Consider the following 20,713-nt stretch of genomic DNA (forward strand, 5'->3'; position numbering starts at 1 on the left):
AAATAATCCACCTCATCGGGACTCGAACTCTTGACCTTCCGGCTTGTAGCATAGTGCCTCAATCACATACGGTGCCCCGTGCCCCCAGATACATTTCATAACAGTGCCTTATTAACAAAAATATGCCTGCACATAATTACGTGTTTATTTATAATTACCACAAATACACTTTCATGGTTGAAATAAGTGGTTTGATTTTCAGAAGGGGACTGTAATGAACTGACAGAGGCTCTTGCTGAAAATGCTCTCAAGGGACTTCTCTTGTGATACAGTATGGAGATACATTTATAGACTTCTCTCCCTTGCTGAGTATTTTCAATATTCAACTCCACGGCATGTCCTCAGCTTGCAGATGTTGGAGGCTTCCACGTATGAACGGTAACTGAGAATATGTTGAATAGGCAGTCGCGAACAAGGGGTATTTCTGCAGCTTGGCCTTGAAAGGGGACGGAGAGGGGGTTGCAACTCCTTACCGTGACACGCAAGCATGCTATCAAATATTTTACCGAGCTTCGAAGTTAGCTCTAGTGAATACGGATGCAATGTAAGTGGTGCAACTTTTGCCTAGCTGAGTGGCTATCAGCTTCTGGAAAAGGACTCTTTTCTATGAAGTTATTTACTGAATACTATAAAAATTGCTTTGTCAGCCACGGGGAAGATCAGAATAATGGCAGTCATATCAATATATTTATAATAACTTTCCGCTTCGAGCACTGCTTTGTGCTCACATGAACAGAAATATATATTGTTGTTTGCCAGAGGACTATCGTGTGTTGTCACTATTCAGAAACGCAAAAGCATTCATTGAAATAAAGTAATTTTTATGACTAGCTTGCATAACAGCTTTTGATAAAATCAAAACGTAAACTTCACAATGTAACATATAGGAGACTACTCATCATATTATGTGCATTTCCGCTGATCACAATAAAAAACAACAAAAAATTAAAATATAATAATAATAATAATAATAATGTCTATTTTAAAATGGGCGAAATGTGTGTTAGTAGTTTCAACAAAATACGACACAATTGCCCACGGTTCCTAGGGCCAAGTTACATGAAACTCCTTGGTACTGTAGATGATGGATTGGAACATAACTTGTACTCTTCTCCAAGTGTAATTAGAATGATCAAGTCATGGAAGATGAGCTCTACAGGGCATGTAGCACGAATTGGACAGAAGAGGAATGAATATTACATGTTGGTAGGAAAACCAGAACGAAAGAGATCACTAGAAAGACCTGGACGTAGGTCTGTAGATAATATTAAAATGAATCTTAGAGAGATAGGATGGGCGGTATGGACTGGATTGATGTGTCTCAGGATGGGGACCAGTAGAGGGCTCTTGTGGACACGGTAATGAAATTTCGGGTTCCATAAAATGCTGGGAATTCCTTGAATAGCTGCATAACTGGCGACTTCACAGGACGGGCCAAGCTCGTGAAGTTTGATAGTTAGGGCTCTACATGTAAGGAAATCTACGATAATTGGCAGCAGATATGGTGACTACTTAACATAGAATATACATTATTGCAATTACAGTTTTAATTATTTGATAAAAATAAACTTCAATAATTGCCGTTACCAGATAGGTTCGTCTAGATGTGACTCTCTAAACTTGTCAGGAGCTCCTCGGTTCAAATCTCAGCCGAGCCACTGGCTATTCTGAACCGAGATTCTTGTGGTTTTCTTAGTCCTTCCAGGCAAATGCCGCCATAGTAAATCCATAGGCCGCAGCTACTTCCTTCCGGTTTTCTTTCAGTTGGTCATTCGTCAGTCATTCTACCTTCTAACGCTCTGTAGACTCACTTCTCAAAGAGTCGTTACTTAAACAACAAAGGGGGGGTGAAGGGGGAGGGTTAATACTTGTAACTTATGCGAGAAAACTCTCCTGACAATTTAGATCTCGTACAAGATGACTTGGTGGGCACGCGGTATCGTAGTTGGTTGAGGCAATATGCTACAAACCGGAAGATCGCGGTTTCGAGTCCCGATGAGGTGATTGGATTTCCTTAATTTTACCTAATCCTTCGGCCCTGGGGCCGACTCAGCCTGTAACAGAAATGAGTACTAGTTATCTTCCTGGGGGCTAAAGGGCTGCCGGCGCGTAAGGCTCATAAATTTTCCGCCATCTGTGCCTCGACGTCCCACGACCCTATGGTTACAGGAATAGCTGTACCTATTACCTTTACCAGATGACTTTGCAAAATATCTGTAGCAGCATATGTTTCCATAAGTCTGAACGAAACCATTGCATTCATTCTTTACTTCTTCCATAGTTTTCTGTGTCTGTCAGTGCAACCAACATGGCGGTGTACGAATTTCTTTGCTTTATTTCTGAGTGCTGTAAATTAATATATTTCTCCATACCATCCCAACATTCTCTAATATTTATTCACTTCTCGAAACATACAACGTTCCACTCCGAGACTATAAGGTCGACTTTAAAATCAGCCCAGGATTTGCTTGACACTTGTAATGAGGTCCAACTGTTCCTTACAGAGTTGCGAACTCTTGCTTGGCGTCTTCAAGATTTCTTGAAGATCATAATTGCTCGTTTATGTATTTATTTGTATTTCTTAAGCGAACCTTCTAAAGAACGCACAGACACAGCTTCCCTGTCATGCATTAATATTATGCAATTTGTGCATAGAACGTATATACAAACTAACTAGAGAGATTTGTGGCATATTAGGAAAGATGAAATTACGTCACGGGTGTCTAATTCCTCACCTTACCAATAGCTGACGTTCAATAACTACTTTTTCCTACATAGTGCATATTTGACTTATAATATATTATACGTAAATACACTATATATCACCATTCCTGGAATACGCGTCTATTCTGCCCGTAATCAACCGATCACTGTAGCCGCGCCGTGTAAGGCATGGACTGTCTTTGCCACTCAAACGCTCGGATTCGAGGCATGGATGCCTGTGTGGGTTTATTCTATGTTTGTGTTCCCTTGTGTTTAGGTAGAGGCCTTGCGACGGGCTGATCCCCCGTCCAAGGAGTCCTATCGACTGTCTGATATTAAGAGAAACGAAACGCTTCACAGATAACCTAGGAAACAAGTGGGAGCCGCAGGAATAAAGACACAAGCTAAATATATGTCTGTAAACAGCATTAACCATTTTGAAGCACTATGCTACAGTTCGGAAGGTTGTGGCGTCGATTCCCGATGAGGTCATTGGATTTTTCAATCGACATAATCCTTTCAGCCGTAATATGGACCCGGGGTCGACTCAGCCTCTAACAGAAATGAGTACCAAGAATCTTCCTGAGGTGTACGTGTAATTTGCGGTTGGTATATAAGGCTTAATACCTCACCGCCACCTGTGAGCTGAATGTCTAGAAAATGTGGGAGCCTCGACGTCTCACAACCCTATGGGTCTTCACTGCCTGTTACAGAGATAGGTTTACCCTGTAATGGAGCCACAGTATGTTTGTTATAGATATGAAAATAAAGTTTTAAATGTTATTCAGATTAATTTTGGCCTTCAAATATAACCAATATAAAGAGTACATATGCTTTCTGCAATGTACGTAATGTAATAAATAACTACTTAATGAACCCCGGAGCATAGTCCTTCTGGTGAAGCTAATAATGTCTCAGCTATCCACCAAGTTTCTTGCGTTTTATGGAATTCCATGCCCGTTATCTTGTTCAAGTGAACCTGTTACTGACGGTTACCCTTCTTCACATGAATCCAATACATCTTCAAATCCTATTTTCCCAGAGAATTTATAATATGAACTTTCCACATACATATAGCCCTTCTAAGTTGTTGATTTCTAATATATATATTCCAAATATTTTAAATAAAATTTTGTTAAAATTCTATTTGAAACTTTTTTGAATAATCTATTATTATATCTTTTAGGCAATCTTAATATTTAAGCTGCATAATACAAAGTTATGAAGATTGAGTGACGAAATTGGACACTTTTAATCCAAGTTTTCCCAGATAACCCTTTAAATAATCCAATCATACACATTACAACCCTTAAGGGACACTTTGGAATCACGATTCAATCCAGTGTAAAGATTTCTGATGATCGTGTTTAGTCATAAATACGAATATAACATACTTAGATATTCGTCCATCGTGTTGAATGTTTCAAACCACAATATTTCGGAAACTGACCTTTTTCCGTCGTCAGGTGTTAGGAGTAAAAACGAAATCTGCTCTTCTGGATTTCTTAGAGAATTAGTCTCAACCTACCTCTCTCCGACGGACCTGATGTTGGAAACAGAAACAGTATCCGAAACGTTATGATTTCAAAGGCTCAAGACGGTATGTGAATTCCAGAATAAGACTCATAGTTATGAATTCACTGTATACGCGCGCTAGGAACTTGATCAGGTCTGGATAGAGTTTGGTAATTTTTTTATTGCTAGTGGGGTGCGACTAAGTCCCTTGTACTGCGGCCACTTCTGGCCTATTGTACCAGCCCTCTGATGTAAGAATTAGGCTTTGGTCTAAGTATTCAACAGCTTGAAGATGAGTACAGTCACAGTATCTTATGAATTGGCATAAAGTGTCACAACAATGCATTTGCACCCTAATGCAACGACATATTCCTCATGGACAGTTTAAAGATATTTTGAGTATTTTATTGAAGTCACAAATAACAAATAAAAAGCAACCTTCAGATTTCTGCAGTGGCTTCAGCAGCTCCTGAAACAAAAAAAAGGGTTAAAACTTCAACAAAGTTAAATATTTGTGGTGATCCTAGAGTCTGTTAGCTGAAATAATTTAATTTTCTCGTTGTTTTTAAACTCACTACTTAAACTGAAAACTCATGTATAATCATGTAGCATATGAAACCAATGCTGTAACAGATTTGCATTGAATTTGCTGCCGGATACGAAATATGCAGCTTTGCCCTGAGGATGTTTACTTTGGCTCTAGGAAACAAGTGCTACATACGAATATGAAGGAACTCTGTAAATTAATGAAAATAGATTCATTATCGAGAATTGTAAACTTATTTAAACTGTTTCCTATTCATGTTTTAAGAACAATTTAGCTGTAACCACCTGTAGCGTTCCTGTAGGCAACACATTCTTCTGGGAGATCTGTGCTTCCTGTCCTAATTTCAGAAGTTTCTGTCACTAAAATAGATTGGCAAGAACTGTAGAATAAAGTTATACGAATCAATCTTATATTTCTCTCCATAATTTCCTTCAGTAATAGTTACATTTAGCCGGTCACGGTAGCCGAGCGGTCTAAGGCATGCACTGTCTTCGCTCGCTCGGAAGCCGGGATCGTGGGTTCGAATCCCATTCAGGGCATGGATGTTTGTGTGCGTTTTTCTGTGTTTATCTACAGGTAGAGGCCTTGCGATGAGCTGATCACTCGTCCAAGGAGTCCTACCGAATGTGTAAGATCTAGAAAAACCGAAGTGAACGGAGTTCATGGAGGTATACCTAGGCCCACTGGGTCTGTAGTGCCAAGGGAAAAAAAATAGTTACATTTACTGTCTTCGCTCGCTTGGAAACCGGGATCGTGGGTTCGAATCCCACTCAGGGCATGGATGTTTGTGTGCGTTTTTCTGTGTTTATCTACAGGTAGAGGCCTTGCGATGAGCTGATCACTCGTCCAAGGAGTCCTACCGAATGTGTAAGATCTAGAAAAACCGAAGTGAACGGAGTTCATGGAGGTAGGCCTAGGCCCACTGGGGCTGTAGTGTCAAGGAAAGAAAGTTATATTTATGAAGTTTGCCAAATAAAAACCATTTTAAGTTTCACATGGACAGCATGCTTGTAATTTCTAACACATACAATAATGTTTCATACATACTTCCTAGTTATAGTTATGATCTATTTGTTACCACCATGAGTGAGCAGTTAAATATAATTACCATGTCATTCCTCTAGAAAAATGTACACAAATTTGAAAATATTTATTTATATATTATTTCAGGAACTTATATAAAGTGATATTATTTTCGCTTCCCTCTCATAATATAATAGTCATCTTGTTGGTATTATTGATGGTTGGAAATTAAAATAAATTAAAATAAAGGAACAGACCACTCCTAGTGGCATGATGTTCATAACAATTTGCTTATACTTCTCATTCTTTACGGGCTCTACAACCCCCTGGGGGTCTTGGCCTCCTCCACGTTTAGTAACAGTATATCTTTCCGGGGTTGGTACGTTAGCTCCACGCGCAACCCCCAAAGCTTGAGGACCAGGAACTACACTTATGACCCCTATCCTTTGAACTCTCGAGAATGGGTGGTACTACCAGGAACTTAAGCTCCCGCCAGCATTGCTCTCCTGGTCACTGGGGCGCACAAACCTCCTCTCCAGAATAAGGCAGTGGTTCTGGAGGGTACCAAGTTACTAGTGCTTCAGAAGGTTTAGGATCGCAAACTTATATTTTTCTACTAAATAAAAACCTTAGACATTTCGATGAAAACTTTAGCTTTCAATATGCTGTTATTCATATAATTAGGAGTAAGTATAGTGATTGTCCTACAGGCTGGTCTACGGATGTTCGATTCACGGAAAGAGAAGAGATTTTCGCTCTACCAGTGAATCGAGATGGGCTCTGAGGGCAATCACATGGCCACCGGCGTCTCTTGCCTCGGCGGTAAAGCGGCTGGGCAGTGAAACACTTCAGGCACTTGTATCTACTGTCAAGATTAAGAATGCGTGTAGCTGCACCTCCACTCCCCCATGAACTTAATGGCGTGCAGCTACATGAAAGAATCATTTATCCAATTATTCCACTCACATCCGTTCACCTTCGCCGTCAGAACTTCTGTTTCTGAGATTCAGCGTGTATCCTTCTCACTCAGGCTTCCACGCTCTTCTGGTACTTCAGGAAATCCTTGACGATTGGGATCTGGAACAAAGAAGGCTGCGTTAGTAGTGCCATTTCCTGTACACTGTAGGGAATGCATACTTGTACATACGCCATTCATATAGCAGTAAAATGTCCGGCTCTTACTGTTTGCTGACGGAGTAAATATCCATGAGCGCAGTCGAAAAACTGTATCACTCACTCACGGAGCTGAGCCCATCTTGAGAAGCTGCCACTTCTGCAGGTACTCAAGAACTTCCCAACATTTTATGTGACCTGAAGGTTCATTGCCGTGTTCACAAGAGCCGTTCACTGGTCCTTATCCTGAGCCAGATCAATCCAGTCCATACCACCCCATCCTGTCTCCCTAAGATATATTTTAATATTATCCAACCACCTGTATCTTGGTCTTGCTAGCAGTCTATCTCCTTTTATCTTTCTTGCCAATATCCTAACCATTCCTCTTCCCCACATTCGTGCTACATGCCATGCCCAACTCACCCTCCCTGACTTGAACCTTCTAACTATAATTGGTGAAGAGTACAAGTTATGAAGCTCCTCATTATGCAGTTTTCTCCAACCTCCTGCCACTTCACCTCTCTTCGGTCCAAATATTCTCCTCAACACCATGTTCTCGAACACCCTCAGTCTATGCTCCTCCCTTAATGTCAGAGACCAAGTTTCATACCCACATACAACCATATGCAAAATTATAGTTTCGTACGTTCTAAATTTTATGTTTTTAAACAGAAGACGAAAAACAAAAGGTTCTGGACTGAATGGTAGCAAGCATTACCCGAGTTCAGTCTCCTCTTAATTTCCTCCTGAATCAGGTTTTGATTTGTTATCGTCGTTCCCAAATATCTGAAATGTGCCACATTTTCAAAACATCTGTTTCCTACTTTTATGAGTCTAAGCTGCATCTCTTCTTCTTTATAGAAGAATATCACAGAGTCCAGAAGTCAATTACTGCTGTAAAGTATATAAACTGTGTACTGTTTCCATTAGAATAATAATTTATGATTAGTTGTCAGCTTCCAGAGGTTCGCAATTGCTTTTGATAGAACCGTCGGCTCATTGTGAACCAGGTCTACCATTTTTCGCGCCCTATCTTTTATCTCCATTCATAGGGGCTGCGTTCACTTGAGGATTTCGGAAATAGCTGGGCAACGTTTATGCTTACTGAACAGACACTTGCCCCTTGAGGGCCATGGTCAGCTGCCAAATTTTCCCGCTGGATAAAATGGCCCAACCTAACCAACAAAGGAAATTGTCATTAAGCCATTAATCCTAAGATTATTAAATGATGCTGTGTTCTGCAAAATTATAAGTTTTATATTTTTGCGTATGAATGCGAAACGTCGTCACTCACCCTGAGTGAAGAGCATAAGCCGAGATTGAGGAGGATATATTGATCTGGGAGAAAGTATGCAACATATCCAAGGCCTGAGGTTTTTTCAAAGATGTGAACATGACACGGTGTGATCTGGTAGCTGCGTACCGACATTCTATAGGACGTATTGCCTCAATCTTCACGGTAAAAGAGATCTTCCAGATATAATTTGAAGATGGAAGCAGTATGTTCTGCCGAAACATTTGTACCTACTTACGAGGCTTCTCAGTGTTCTTAAGTCTGCTATACAACTCAGAAGACAATCACGTGAATGTGACATATAACTTAACTTTTCATTTATTCCTGTGTGGGCAATTTACTCGAGACTTTTGATATGGGCGAGACGCGAGGCTCTAGTGCAGATAATGTTAAATGCATACATGTAGGTCTATAAGATACCGATCGGACGTCTGCAAGGAAGGGGCCACTTGTAAGTGAGAATAACATTAAAATTGTTCTTGCAAGTTTATGGGCTATGTTCAGCTAATTCTGGTTATATTCGCCTCTGTTTTAACACGGCAGTTACCAGACGGATTAATCAAACACAGAACATTCCTGGACGAACTGAGTAATTATTAAATGTGGACTGTGTGTCATAGAAAGCACTTAACTTACCCTTGACGTGTACGAAGCGATACACTCCATCACCTTGGCAGGGTAGGAGCATTTCTCAGCAGTACCGCCCCATTCGTCTGCTACTGGAACCAAGACAACAGCCAAGCTCTTCCTTATATGTTGCTAGTTCCAGAAAACTTGATCATCTGCTCAGAATTATTGGGTTTTTGGACTTTGTCCATCATCCGGTGTTCTAGAAACGGGAAATTACAACATTTCGGAAACGGGATCTGTTTCCGCCCTCAGGTGATTGAGGTTAGCTCTTTCTAAGGGACCCAAAAGAGGAGGCGTCTTCCCCCCTCACCTGAGGACGGAAACAGATCCAGTTTCCGAAATGATTTCTGGTTTCCGCAATACCAGACAATAGACAAAGTAAAAAAACCCAGTAATTCTGAGTGTCATACAGCATCGTCAGACTCATTTGGAATCTACCTAGTCACGTAGTTTCCCGTTGCATGTATTTGCATGTTAGGCACATTGAGGAAAACCATTCAACTTTTCAATTATTATAACTGTTACTCGTGATTCTCATGAGAAAGGCCCTATTTCAAGACAAAGAATCATATGCAGAAATAGTGCTAATATGAATATTAAGTATACATTTGCAAGAATAAGAGTGGATGAAACTAAATCTTGGCAGTGACCAATGATGAAATACTTCTTGGTAAAGAAGGGCCCAGCTACCACAGTGGTTACTTATAGAATCCAGAGGTGAGGCAATGAGTTAAAGGCCAACTCTGTTGTTTCGAAGTTTAAATTTTGTAGGAGAAATTAGAAGAAAAAATCTATTCAATATTTATGAATTGTTTTAACTGATTATCCATGCTTTGATATATAGAAAATAAAAGTATTAGGTTTGATTAATTCTGTAATGATTTAAATACTTTAAGGTACGCATCAAACCTGAACCTGACACCTGAGTGCACAGTAACTGTGTGCAATACCTTCACTTAACCTGCAAAACTTGTATTCGCTTCATAATATAATAATACAATTTCTTCTCCTTCCTTCACGGATTAGGCCGTTTGGACTGTTCCTATCAGAAATAATCCGGAATTATGGATCTTATATACAGTCTGTTCCCACACAGGGCATGGATGTTTAGTTTGTGTGTGTGTGTTTGTGTACAGGTAGAGGCCTTGCGACGAGCTGTTCACCCGCCCAAGGAGTCCTACCGAATGTGTAAGATCTAGAAAAATCGAAGTGAACGGAGAAGTTCATGGAGGTAGGCCTAGGCCCGCTGGGGCTGTAGTGCCAAAGCAAAAAAAAAAAATATACAATCGGTAGGACACCATGGACGAGTGACCAGTCCTGCCGCGAGGTCGCGCTACCTACACAGGACAACACAAACAAAGAATAAACGCACACAGACATCCGTGCCTCGCGTGGGATTCGAACCCACGATCCAAGTGTTCGAGTGGGCCAAGACATTTCATGCCCCTAGACCGCGCGGCGACTGTGACTGCCAATACAATTTTATATAGGCTATATTTTATTCGTTTCACTTTTTGTCCAGCTATTAATACAGTTGACATAGCGCATTTAAATGAAACAAGCCTACAAAAGTACCAGAGAATATGACATAAAAGGACACAGAGAAGCGGGCCATGTCTTACATTTCTTGTCTCTTTAAAACGAGTAAGTTATCATGTAGTGCTGTGTCACATAACAGCGAATTAAATCCAGAAGTCGTCTTACATTGTATTCCACAATCCTGAACCATCTCGAGTGCCCTCTCGCGCTTCTGCAACTCGTCCTTGTACAGCTCTATGACGACCTTCGCAAAGGAATCTGCCGAGTACTTCCCACCTCTCGTCTGGAAATGAAGATCATCTTGTGTTAGGGCAGGAACACACACACAGCGACATCGGTCGTACGACGTCCGTACGGTTCATGTCGCATCAAGTAGTAGAATATAAAGTGTATTCTTAGCTTTCATAGGTGACGACATGCGACATCTACCGTACGGCAGTCGGAGAACAAAGAAATGTATTTGGTCGCTCTAGTGTGAAAAGGAGGTCGTACGGCAAAAAAATCGTACGACTTTTTCCGTACAACCGATGTCGCTGTGTGTGTTCCAGCCCTTAATGGTGAACACTAGTCTTGTGTGTTTGTTACGAATGAAGGTGTTCAATTTGTTGTACCGTTTCAATGGATATTGCTTTAGGAATGAACTGATTCCCAAGTGGCCTATGCTGTTTTTGCAGTCGTTTCCTTCAAATTGAACCCTCTTGCTAAGGAAGGAACGTAGATTGAGAGTGTTTGAAAACGGGAGGCTGAGAAGAATATTTGGATCTGTAGATGATGGGGGGGGGCGGAAAGAATGCCCCACAGAGGAGATTCGTAATTTACCGGGAAATATTAAGGCAATAAAATAAAGAAATGCAAGACTAAAGATGGGGAAATTTCTTTCTAGAATTTGATTCTCTTATTAATTTATTATTAAATACACAGAGGCGATATATACGACATGGTATATGATATACAATCCTTATTAAGCAGTAACATTAAAATCTTTTTTTTCAGAATTCTGATATGCTGACTCATTAGAAATGAACTTCATTACAATCATCAAATGCAAACCTTTAATAACTAATAAATTTGTAAGATTTGAGGCTTTCACGGCGGTGACTATGAAGACGTTCCTCCGAAACGTCGGTTAACACCACATATACACGGTGCCAAATCCCAGAATACTGCTTTCTTCAACTAATAAATTTGTTTTCTGTTTTATATTTAGCTCTGGGTCTGACTGGGAAAGCCTCTGAACAATTGTATAATTCACACGGGGTCTGAAGGCCACTACTTAATTTCTGTGACCCAGTCCATAGTCTGTTTCATTAATTTTAGCTTATCAGGTAATTCTGATGAGTGTGCCTACTGTCCTGCAGTGACACAGCATTGACGGATGTTGGGGTCAAGTGATCAGACAGTCTTCAATATTGTGTACCTTCCGTGCCTTTCTCACATTAGTGGGTTTGTGCCCTTCCAATGCCTTTGGTAGATGGGGGAAATATCAGGTACCGAGGGCCGACCTCGTTGGCTGAACGGGGCTGATAGCACACACCAGTACCGTTAGGGTATGGCGACAGTAGAAATTAAAGGGAGACGCACAATGGACCAATAACTGGTCTAAGTGCATGGGGAAACCCACCCCATCTAATAATAATAATAATAATATGCTTCTCTTCGTCCTGCTTCTCCTTCTGCGACTGGTTGCTGCGAATCAATTACGTGTCCTTTTATAACCCGGTGCGGACCGCGAAGAGAACAAACACTTGAACGGTTCGTCTCTTGTAATGTGCGTATCCATTGCCACGGGAATGTGTGTTTACCAAACCATAGTCCAGCAACGATATATTCCGCGTTGCCATGAGAATACACTTAACGAAACTTTGCCCAGCATATGGTCATATTCAGGCTTTCAGGCGTCATGTCACAATACTAATATCAAAATTGTGGGATACAGGAAACTTAGGGCTGAAATGCAGCCTATTCTTTCGAAAGTGTACTTACACAGTTCAGGGCAAGCTGCTGCTCACACTACGGTGAGTTGGCATCTAGAAGTAGCACCTGTTAAATTGGTTTCAATTTCAAGCTCAACTATCCTAAATAAACGCAGCGCGTGCAGCCATGCGGCCGTGAGCACTGGCATTTTCATGGGAAGAGACGAATGTGTGAGGAGTAACCGGGACTCCGTACTGATAGCTATGTTATGTCTGTCTGAAGAAAACTCCGATTAGGAAAGGAATAACATAACTGAAAAATCAGTGAACTCCGGTCCCATTAATCCTTACAGTACTTTTATCTCTGCTGTCTGAGACCCAACACTGCGCATTCAGCTGGGTCTGGGCACGTTCAGAAACAGTATAACTGGACTTTAAACTTTAAACGCATATTTACTGACTGTGCGTATGTATAATTGTAATTTAAGACTGAATAAGCACATGCACAATATTTTTAATACATTTGCTGTAGTGTGCGTTATTGTGTTGGGTGTGATGACGTGTTCTATGCGCACTCAGACTTACAACTAAAGTTTCACAGAGTACGCCTACGTCTTACTGACTTTGTGTTTTTTTCTTTCTAAATTTAAATTTCAACGGGACTGTATTGCATAGGCCTAAATGTTTTGTTTTAAATATAACTAGTCACGGCCTACATACAATTCTCTCTTGACTCAGTTCCTGTGTGCACTGGTCATCCCGTCTCCAACACCCAGTAATTATATTCTAAGGAACTTCTGCTGTAGGAAGTTTTCTTTATTCACTTAGTGGGGAGTGGAGTCCAACTGGGTCCACTGATTGGCCTATTGTAGCCTGCCCCGGGTGATTATGATGATGGAGAATTTGATGGAATGAAGATTGGCAGGGGAAACCGAAGTACTCAGAGAAAACCCGCCCCCAGTGCCACTTTGTCCACCACAAATCCCACTTGACCAGAACCGGGATCGAACCCGGCCACCGCGGTGGGAAGCCAGTGACTAACCGCTTTAGCTATGTAGCGGCCTTGCTGTAGTAAGTTCCTATCAGCTCTAAATTAAAACATTCATACTTACAACATGAAATTTCTCGAATATGCAGGCCATGAAGCACTAAAACACAAGAGATAATATATTAGTTTTAGGTTTCGTTACCCTTCCATGCAGGCAAATGCAGCAGGTTCGTACGAAAGCATTTAAAAGACCCTGCAATATCACAACCCAGAAAATTGCAGTCTAAATTTTTATTCATCAGGAAATCTCATTATTACAGATTACGCTGATTATGTAACTGAACACGATAGTCGTGGTCTGGTTAATAAAATTATGGCATTTCTAACCACATGTTGAGCTAGACATTTACACTTAGATTGTTGCCTGAAATAACTGACACACAATTGGGCGAAATAATATCCAAGCGTAAATATTTGAAATTATAAGAAATACAGATCATATCAGTAGCGGCTCGTGTAGGAACTTTAAGAACAGCATTAGCTGGATACACGATGACGCAAACTGCATCAGTGCATTAGAACATTAAGTTCAATAAGACAAACTACAGTATTAAGAAGGAACAAGGCAAATACGTGTATATCCATGCATTTTATTTCTATAGAATTAGTAAAAACAGACAACCAAACGCATAAGGGCAATGGAAGTTCTAGGTAACAGAAGAAAAAGCTTTATGCCGGCATACGTTACACTGCCTAGTCTCTAGAGACAAGAAAAGAATGGCCATGAATGTGAGATTTGAGGCTTTCGCGGCGGTAAGAATTATATTCTGATCACGTGGGTTGTGACATCTTGTCGCCTTGATGGCGGTTACCAGTGCTGGGAAGACGTTTGGTGTCTTCTGAAGGCGGTGAGAGCAGGTTCGTGGTGAACCTTGTAATGGCCGACGAGACTACACAGTGCTATCACCCGGAAGACCATAATTTTTACATCGATAAATGTTTGAAGTGAGACAAGGAATACGAGAAACCTAAGTTCGGTGTACAGTTGAACAGAGTATGCATATAGCGAGACACTGGAAGATCACTTATAGATAATACTTAGAGACAGGTGACTGAAGATAACATGGAATTGTAAAATTTCAGGGCACCACTTTTTATGGTGATGTTTGTTTTTGTGGTGATGCGAAACCCTTGATGGGGAAACACAAAAAATGAAAGCCATTCAAAGCGACAACAAAGCGGTAAACTAAAATATAATGAAGTTTGATGATTCCCTTTTTTAAAACATATCTCAGACAGGAATAGGTGATTTGCAAACAGTAAAATTTCTTTGAGAAATGATAACAAAAAAGGTAATAGCTAAAGCTCTCCCTGTAAGAGGCCGTGGAAGCCCATAAAGTTATGAGAGGTCGAGGTTTCCATATTTTCTAGATAATCGACTCACAGATGGTGGTGACGTTGTCAGCATTACTCGCCGGCCACCTTTAAACCCCAGGAATATTCCTGGTACTTTTCTGTTAGAGGTTGAGTCGAACCCAGTACCNGGTTTCCATATTTTCTAGATAATCGACTTACAGATGGCGATGAGGTCAGCATTACTCGCCGGCCACCTTTAAACCCCAGGAATAATCCTGGTACTTTTTCTGTTAGAGGTTGAGTCGAACCCAGTACCATAGTGCTGCTGAAAGGATTAGGTCAATTGAAAATTCCAATGACTTCATCGGGAATCGAAACCGCGACCTTCCAGCTTGTAGCATAGTGCCTCAAGCAACTACGCTACCGCATGCCCCAATAATAATAGTACAATACCGAAATGATAAATACAACAAAAATTTAAGCATTTTAGTTTCGAGATAATGTACCATAGATTATCATATACAATTTTGCAAATAACATTTAGAAAAACTGGCATAAAATTGTGTGCGAAAACATAGAAACCCGAAGGAAGATAGTTATTGACAAACTTAATTCAACATAGAACTAGATTTCACGACAGATTTCTGGGCTTTAAGATGATGACAGTGATTCAAATATATTTCTCAAACAGACAGGAAAGAGAGATGTCGGCCGACCGAGGTAGAAATGAACTTGAAGTTTGAAAGACACTTTTTTTTTTTACTTTATTCCTGAAGATAGACGATGACAATGATTGTGTTAATAATGATGGCTTTTCAAACCGAATATTGAACGAGCAGGTATAAATATAGCAAACTGGTCAATTTTTATGAGCAGTAAGGCGATATGCTTACCTTTCCTTCATCTGTTTGTGGAACCCTGGACTTCCTGATGGCGTCATAATCATCTGAAAAATGAATAAGCCTACGTTGCACCACATGTTGCTCATTATCATTCTGCTTGATAAATCTCATTACTTTCTAGTCACATATCACACTAAAAACGTTTACATTTTGTCTGATAAATGCATAAATTTAATTAAATGAACACCTAATCAAAAACTCGTGTCTGTCCACCAGCAGTTTTCAACTAGGCCTAATTGTACGGTTTGTAATAAGAGATTAAGAGCAGGTTAAATTCTGTGAATTATTGTTACGATGCAATACAGAGCTTCTTGTCTTTTAATTCTTATCTGCAAAAGTTATTATTCAAATATTAAAGAAAAAATATTTGCCTGTTGTTATGCATTGGTGTGAAACTTGCTCTCTCACATTAAGGGAAGGACAGAGACAGTATCTGAGAACAACTTTCTGCTGAGAATGTTTCGACTTAAGCGGGAGCAAGTGACATGGGGCCGGAGGATAACATTGCAGTACGAGGAGTTTTACAACTGTTACTATTCTCCAAATATTATCAGAGACCAAATTAAAGAAGTTGAGTTGGGCGCTGTATGCAGCACGCATGTGTACAATATTTTGAGCAGTAAATCCGAAGGAAGAGAAGCACTTCGAAAGCATTGATATTAAAGTTTCATCTTGAAGAAGAATGGACGTGTTTGATTGGGTTTATCTGGCTCAGCTTAGGGATAATTGGCGATTTTGCGAACACGATAATAAATCATGGAATTCCATAAAAATAGGAGAATTTTTTGAATAAATGTGGAACTGATAGCTTCTTAAGAATGGCCTTGCTGAATGTAGTTGGTTAACTCGCCATTAGTGCTAGGTCGAGTGAAAATTCTGCAGCCCTGCATTACGCAAAAGAACTTCAGTCTCGTCTTATATCTGAGCTATAACATTACGAACAGCAAGAACACCAATATTTGAGAATTCAAAAGAGAAATATATTAACTTCAGATAATTGCCAACCTAGAAACATCTTTACAAAGAACCGGAACAGTTATTTGCTTGCGGATTCCCACAATAAGCAGTGTCACAACTTGCTAAGTACCGCAAGACGACGACCGTGTATCAGCAGACACTTGTCATATGAAGCACCGCGCAAGGGAGAGGCATGTGACTGTGACAACAGCCACAGATCCATCAAAGTTCCTATACGTATCATTAACAGGATTACCTGTTTCACGCTGTAGCGTAGTTGGCTGAGGCACTATGCTATAAGCCGGAAGGTCTCAGGTTCGGTTCCCTATTAGGTCATTGGGTTTTTCAATGGACCTAATCCTTCCAGGCGCACTATGGCCCTGGCGTCGACTCAGCCTCTGACAGAAATGAGTACCAGGAATCTTCCTGGGGTAAAGGGTGGCCGGTGTGTAAGGCTAATGATCTCACTGCAATCTGTGAGCCGATTGTCTAGAAAATGTGGGAGCCTAGATGGCTCACAATTCTATGGGCCTCAAAAGCCTGTTATGGGGACAGTTCCTTACTCCCTCACAATAATATTTATGTATAGGCGAAATCTTACTGCAGTAGATCAGAAACACCTGGAAAGCTTCGAAATGTGGTGTTGGAGAAGGATGGAGAAGATCAGTTGGACCGATTATGTGAGAAATGAAGAAGTGTTAATTAGAGTCAGTGAGCAGAGGAATATCCCACACGAAATAAGAAAACGGAAGGCTAATTGGATTGATCATGTTTTACGCAGTAACTGTCTTCTAAAAGAAGATATTGAAAGAAAGAGAGAGGGGCGGATAGAAGTGACCAGAAGACGAGGAAGAAGACGTAAGAAGATGCTGGATGACCTTGGGGACAGAAGAGGATATTCTCATTTGAAGGAGAAAGCTCTAGATCGCATTAAGTGGAGGAACTGTTTTGGAAGAGACTGTGGACCTGTCGTCTTGACAGATTATTGATTATGATGATGATGATGATGATAGGCGAAAAAGTAATTAAATATAAGTTCAAGGTTAATTGTGTCCCGTTGAAATAACCGCATGCAGCTCAGTTCGTACTGAAAAGCTGGAAACGTTTATGATATCAGGCATTTAACAAATTCCAGCAGAATTTTTTGGTGTCGGAATTTCAAAATATGGTGTGAAACTCTTAAACTTCTTATTTAAATTCAGAACAACCACACAGTAGAAGGAATTTAATATTGCCACTGTGATCGACAATGGAGTTAATTACTAAACTATTTAGGGGTTAGTACTATATTTAACGTTCAGTGATCGGCATTTCACCTAAAAACTGTATTGTCTACTTTAATTTGGTTCATTGAATAGACAGCGATTATTAAAATAAGGTAAAGCTATCCGTGTAAGAGGCCGTGAAGGCCCATAGGGTTATGAGATGTTGAGGCTCCAATATTTTCTAGATAATGGGCTCAAGATTAAGATGAAGGTGTCAGGGCCATAGTGCGGCTGGAAGGATTAGGTCAATTGAAAAAATTCACCTCATCGGGATTCGATCACGCGACCTTCCGGCTTGTAGCATAGTGCCTCAACCAACTACGCAAGCGCGTGCCCCCAAACAGCGTTTATTAGATTACTGATATTACGAGTATTGGAGGAAATTTGGGGAGTTGTTTTGGAGGTAGTAACTTAATTCCATGTACTACTTTGATGAACTTTGCATTTCGCATGTTTCTTACCTCTGGTTGCGTTGTGTTCCTTCTTGCAAAATATTATGTTCTTTATAGTGTTGGTCATGATGGCTCCTGCGCTGTCATCCTCCTGCGAAGTAGAGTCAACAATTACCTTCACTTTCATTATTTCATTTTTGTTCTGTTAGTACATGATGTCGAACAAGGAAAAGCACATAATTAGGATCTTCAGAATTTTAACGTTCCTCCACTATTGTTAGGTTGGTTAAATGAAGGATTACCTGCTTGTGAATGCAGAACTCATGCAAATAAAACTTCTTGAAAAATTTAGGTTTGCGAACCTAACACGAATAGATCAGCTAGAAAGATGTAGGCGCAGAGTGGACAGTAATAATAAATATATGCACCGTATCATCAAATAACACACAATCTTAATCACGATTCACGATCATCCTTTATGATTAGATGCTACATAACCTGTACGTCGGAAAGAGATGTGTTAAATACACAAGAATCAGTAATGAATAGAGCTGTAGGTACATTAACACCGGGCCACTCACATCGTCCAGTGATTGGTTCATTACCTAGCATTCAAAAGATTCCTGCTCAGATCTGACTGTCTTTACAGATTTTAAAATATACGTAATATTATAATATTATAATGACATTCAGTTAAATATGAAATCGGAGAAGTGGATGTTTATGTCCACATTTTCTTGACTTGTGCACTAGCTGGAGGTGAGTGGTCAGCTTCAAGCCTTTACAGCTTTACCCCCGAGAAAAGAACCCCCGGTACCCATTGGATAGGGTGTTGGGTGGACCCCAGAGCCTGTCTGGACCCTGTGTAGAAGTAAAAATTCTTGACCCCACCGGGACTTGAACTGTGATTCCTCGGTCGTCCAGCCCGTAGCCAGTCCCTATGCCGACTGAGCTATTCCGGCTCCTAAATGCATTCAATTGTTTTCTGGTGGATGTAGATACAAACATGTCCCAGATAATGTCCAGTGTAACACTGGTACAATTGATTTTCTTTCTTGTTCAATGACGGTAATAGAACATGTGATTTCGGCTCTCCGAACCGAATCTCAGTACAGACCAAGAGTCCTAAATGTGATCAGTCACGTTTAGATTTTCTTTTTGGTACGAACGGCAGCTACACTTTCTAAGATAATTACTTACTTTTTTCCTTGGCACTACAAACCCAGTGGGCCTAGGCCTACCTCCATGAACTCCCTTCACTTCAGTTTTTCTAGATCTACACATTCGGTAGGACTCCTTGGGCGAGTGATCAGCTCGTCGCAAGGCCTCTACCTGTACACAGACACAGAAAAACGCACACAAATATCCATGTCCTGAGTGGGATTCGAACCCNGTGACCGGCAGTGTATAAGAATAATATATAAGAATTCAGTTCGTACCTCACAGGAAACAGATCCGAACCCACGATCCCGGCTTCCGAGCGAGCGAAGACAGTGCATGCGTTAGACCGCTCGGCTACCGTGACCGGCAAGATAATTACTTACTTTTCGTTATATATTTCTTTTGTGAGACGGTGTGTGCCAAAACGAAATTTTGACAAATAACTTTGTGTGAGAACACAGGGTGCTAATCCATTAAGAGTCAGTTTAGAGTAGAACGCCCATGATCCAAATTCCAATTATCCGAATTGCCAATTAACCGAAACAAAGTAACCAATAAATGCGTCTGATTAACATCATTATTCAACTCTTCAAATAAAGTGTTTGAAAAATGTTAACTTATAATTACGTTTATAAATTTTTCACGTTTCACCTGTTGTAATTTTTGGGGGTGTTTTTATTATTATCATAGCGCAATACATTGTAATAATATTTTTCCTTGGAAAAGAATTTAAGCGAATTATTCGAATTTCCGATTGTGCGACCAACTTCGTCACTAACTCAGATTATCGGCGTTCTATTCTATTTCGAAATGCATATCTCCTGCTGGTCGAGTCATTCTGCGGTCAATGTTAATTCCAGGCCTAAGCCTCCCAGTTGTCCAGCAAGCAGAATACTTTGCGACCCGTCTTAGGGAACCATAGAAATCACCATTCGCACTTAATGGACAGCTCCGCCAAAGAGCAAAGCAGATTACTTACGCAAACAACGAGGGGCACAGCGAGTACAACGAGAACACAAAAGACGCGGAGCACCATTGCTTTGCTTCTCATGCCTGGCGCTAACCTCTTCTGTTACTGGCTCCGTTCTGAATGCATCTGTTTCATAAACACGCACTGCTATTCCTCGTTTCCGTAGGCACTGGACCGTGGGTGACAGAATTCATGAGGTCAGTTTATTGTCCATAACACAGTGCAGTTCCGTTACGAATCTGTGTACTCGGTTTGGAGAACAGGGTGTCCAAATAAGTTCGTTATAATCTGGGGTCTCTCTTTGGTCGACCAGCCAGTAAATTACCGGCGAAGGCCGTGCCGTAGCTCAGGCGGATAGTCACCGGGTTCAATCCAAGGTCAGATCATGTGGGATTTGTGGTGGACAAAGTAGCACTGGGGTAGGTTTTCTCCGGGTACTTGATTT

General features: G+C 40.7%; 1 protein-coding gene across 2 annotated transcripts; it reads right to left on the minus strand.

Moving 5' to 3' along the window:
* Nucleotides 1-4,596: 4,596 nt before the first annotated feature.
* LOC111872824 lies at nucleotides 4,597-20,383 on the minus strand. 2 transcript variants are annotated; one of them, XM_023867027.2, is made up of 8 exons: nucleotides 20,278-20,383; nucleotides 18,207-18,288; nucleotides 15,515-15,567; nucleotides 13,390-13,425; nucleotides 10,530-10,647; nucleotides 8,832-8,911; nucleotides 6,755-6,865; nucleotides 4,597-4,687 (listed from the first exon to the last, which is right to left on the minus strand). In XM_023867027.2, the coding sequence occupies exons 1-7, from the start codon at nucleotides 20,347-20,349 to the stop codon at nucleotides 6,815-6,817; spliced, it is 492 nt and encodes a 163-aa protein (XP_023722795.1). In that variant the 5' UTR covers nucleotides 20,350-20,383; the 3' UTR covers nucleotides 4,597-4,687; nucleotides 6,755-6,814. The 2 variants fall into 2 exon arrangements, with proteins under 2 accessions (XP_023722795.1, XP_023722794.1); XM_023867026.2 differs by having other exon boundaries at nucleotides 8,832-8,914.
* Nucleotides 20,384-20,713: the final 330 nt, after the last annotated feature.

The sequence above is a fragment of the Cryptotermes secundus genome, unplaced genomic scaffold (assembly GCF_002891405.2).
Source record: "Cryptotermes secundus unplaced genomic scaffold, Csec_1.0 scaffold79, whole genome shotgun sequence".
Classification (NCBI taxonomy): Eukaryota; Metazoa; Arthropoda; class Insecta; order Blattodea; family Kalotermitidae; genus Cryptotermes; species Cryptotermes secundus.

Coding starts and splice junctions, on each gene's coding strand:
- LOC111872824 (XM_023867026.2), bottom strand. CDS start 20,349: ATGAGAAGCAAAGCAATGGTGCTCCGCGTCTTTTGTGTTCTCGTTGTA. Junction 10,648..13,389: donor TATTCGAGAAATTTCATGTT/GTAAGTATGAAT, acceptor CTTCATTTCCAG/ACGAGAGGTGGGAAGTACTC. Junction 6,866..8,831: donor TCGCTTCGTACACGTCAAGG/GTAAGTTAAGTG, acceptor TCTTTGTTCCAG/ATCCCAATCGTCAAGGATTT.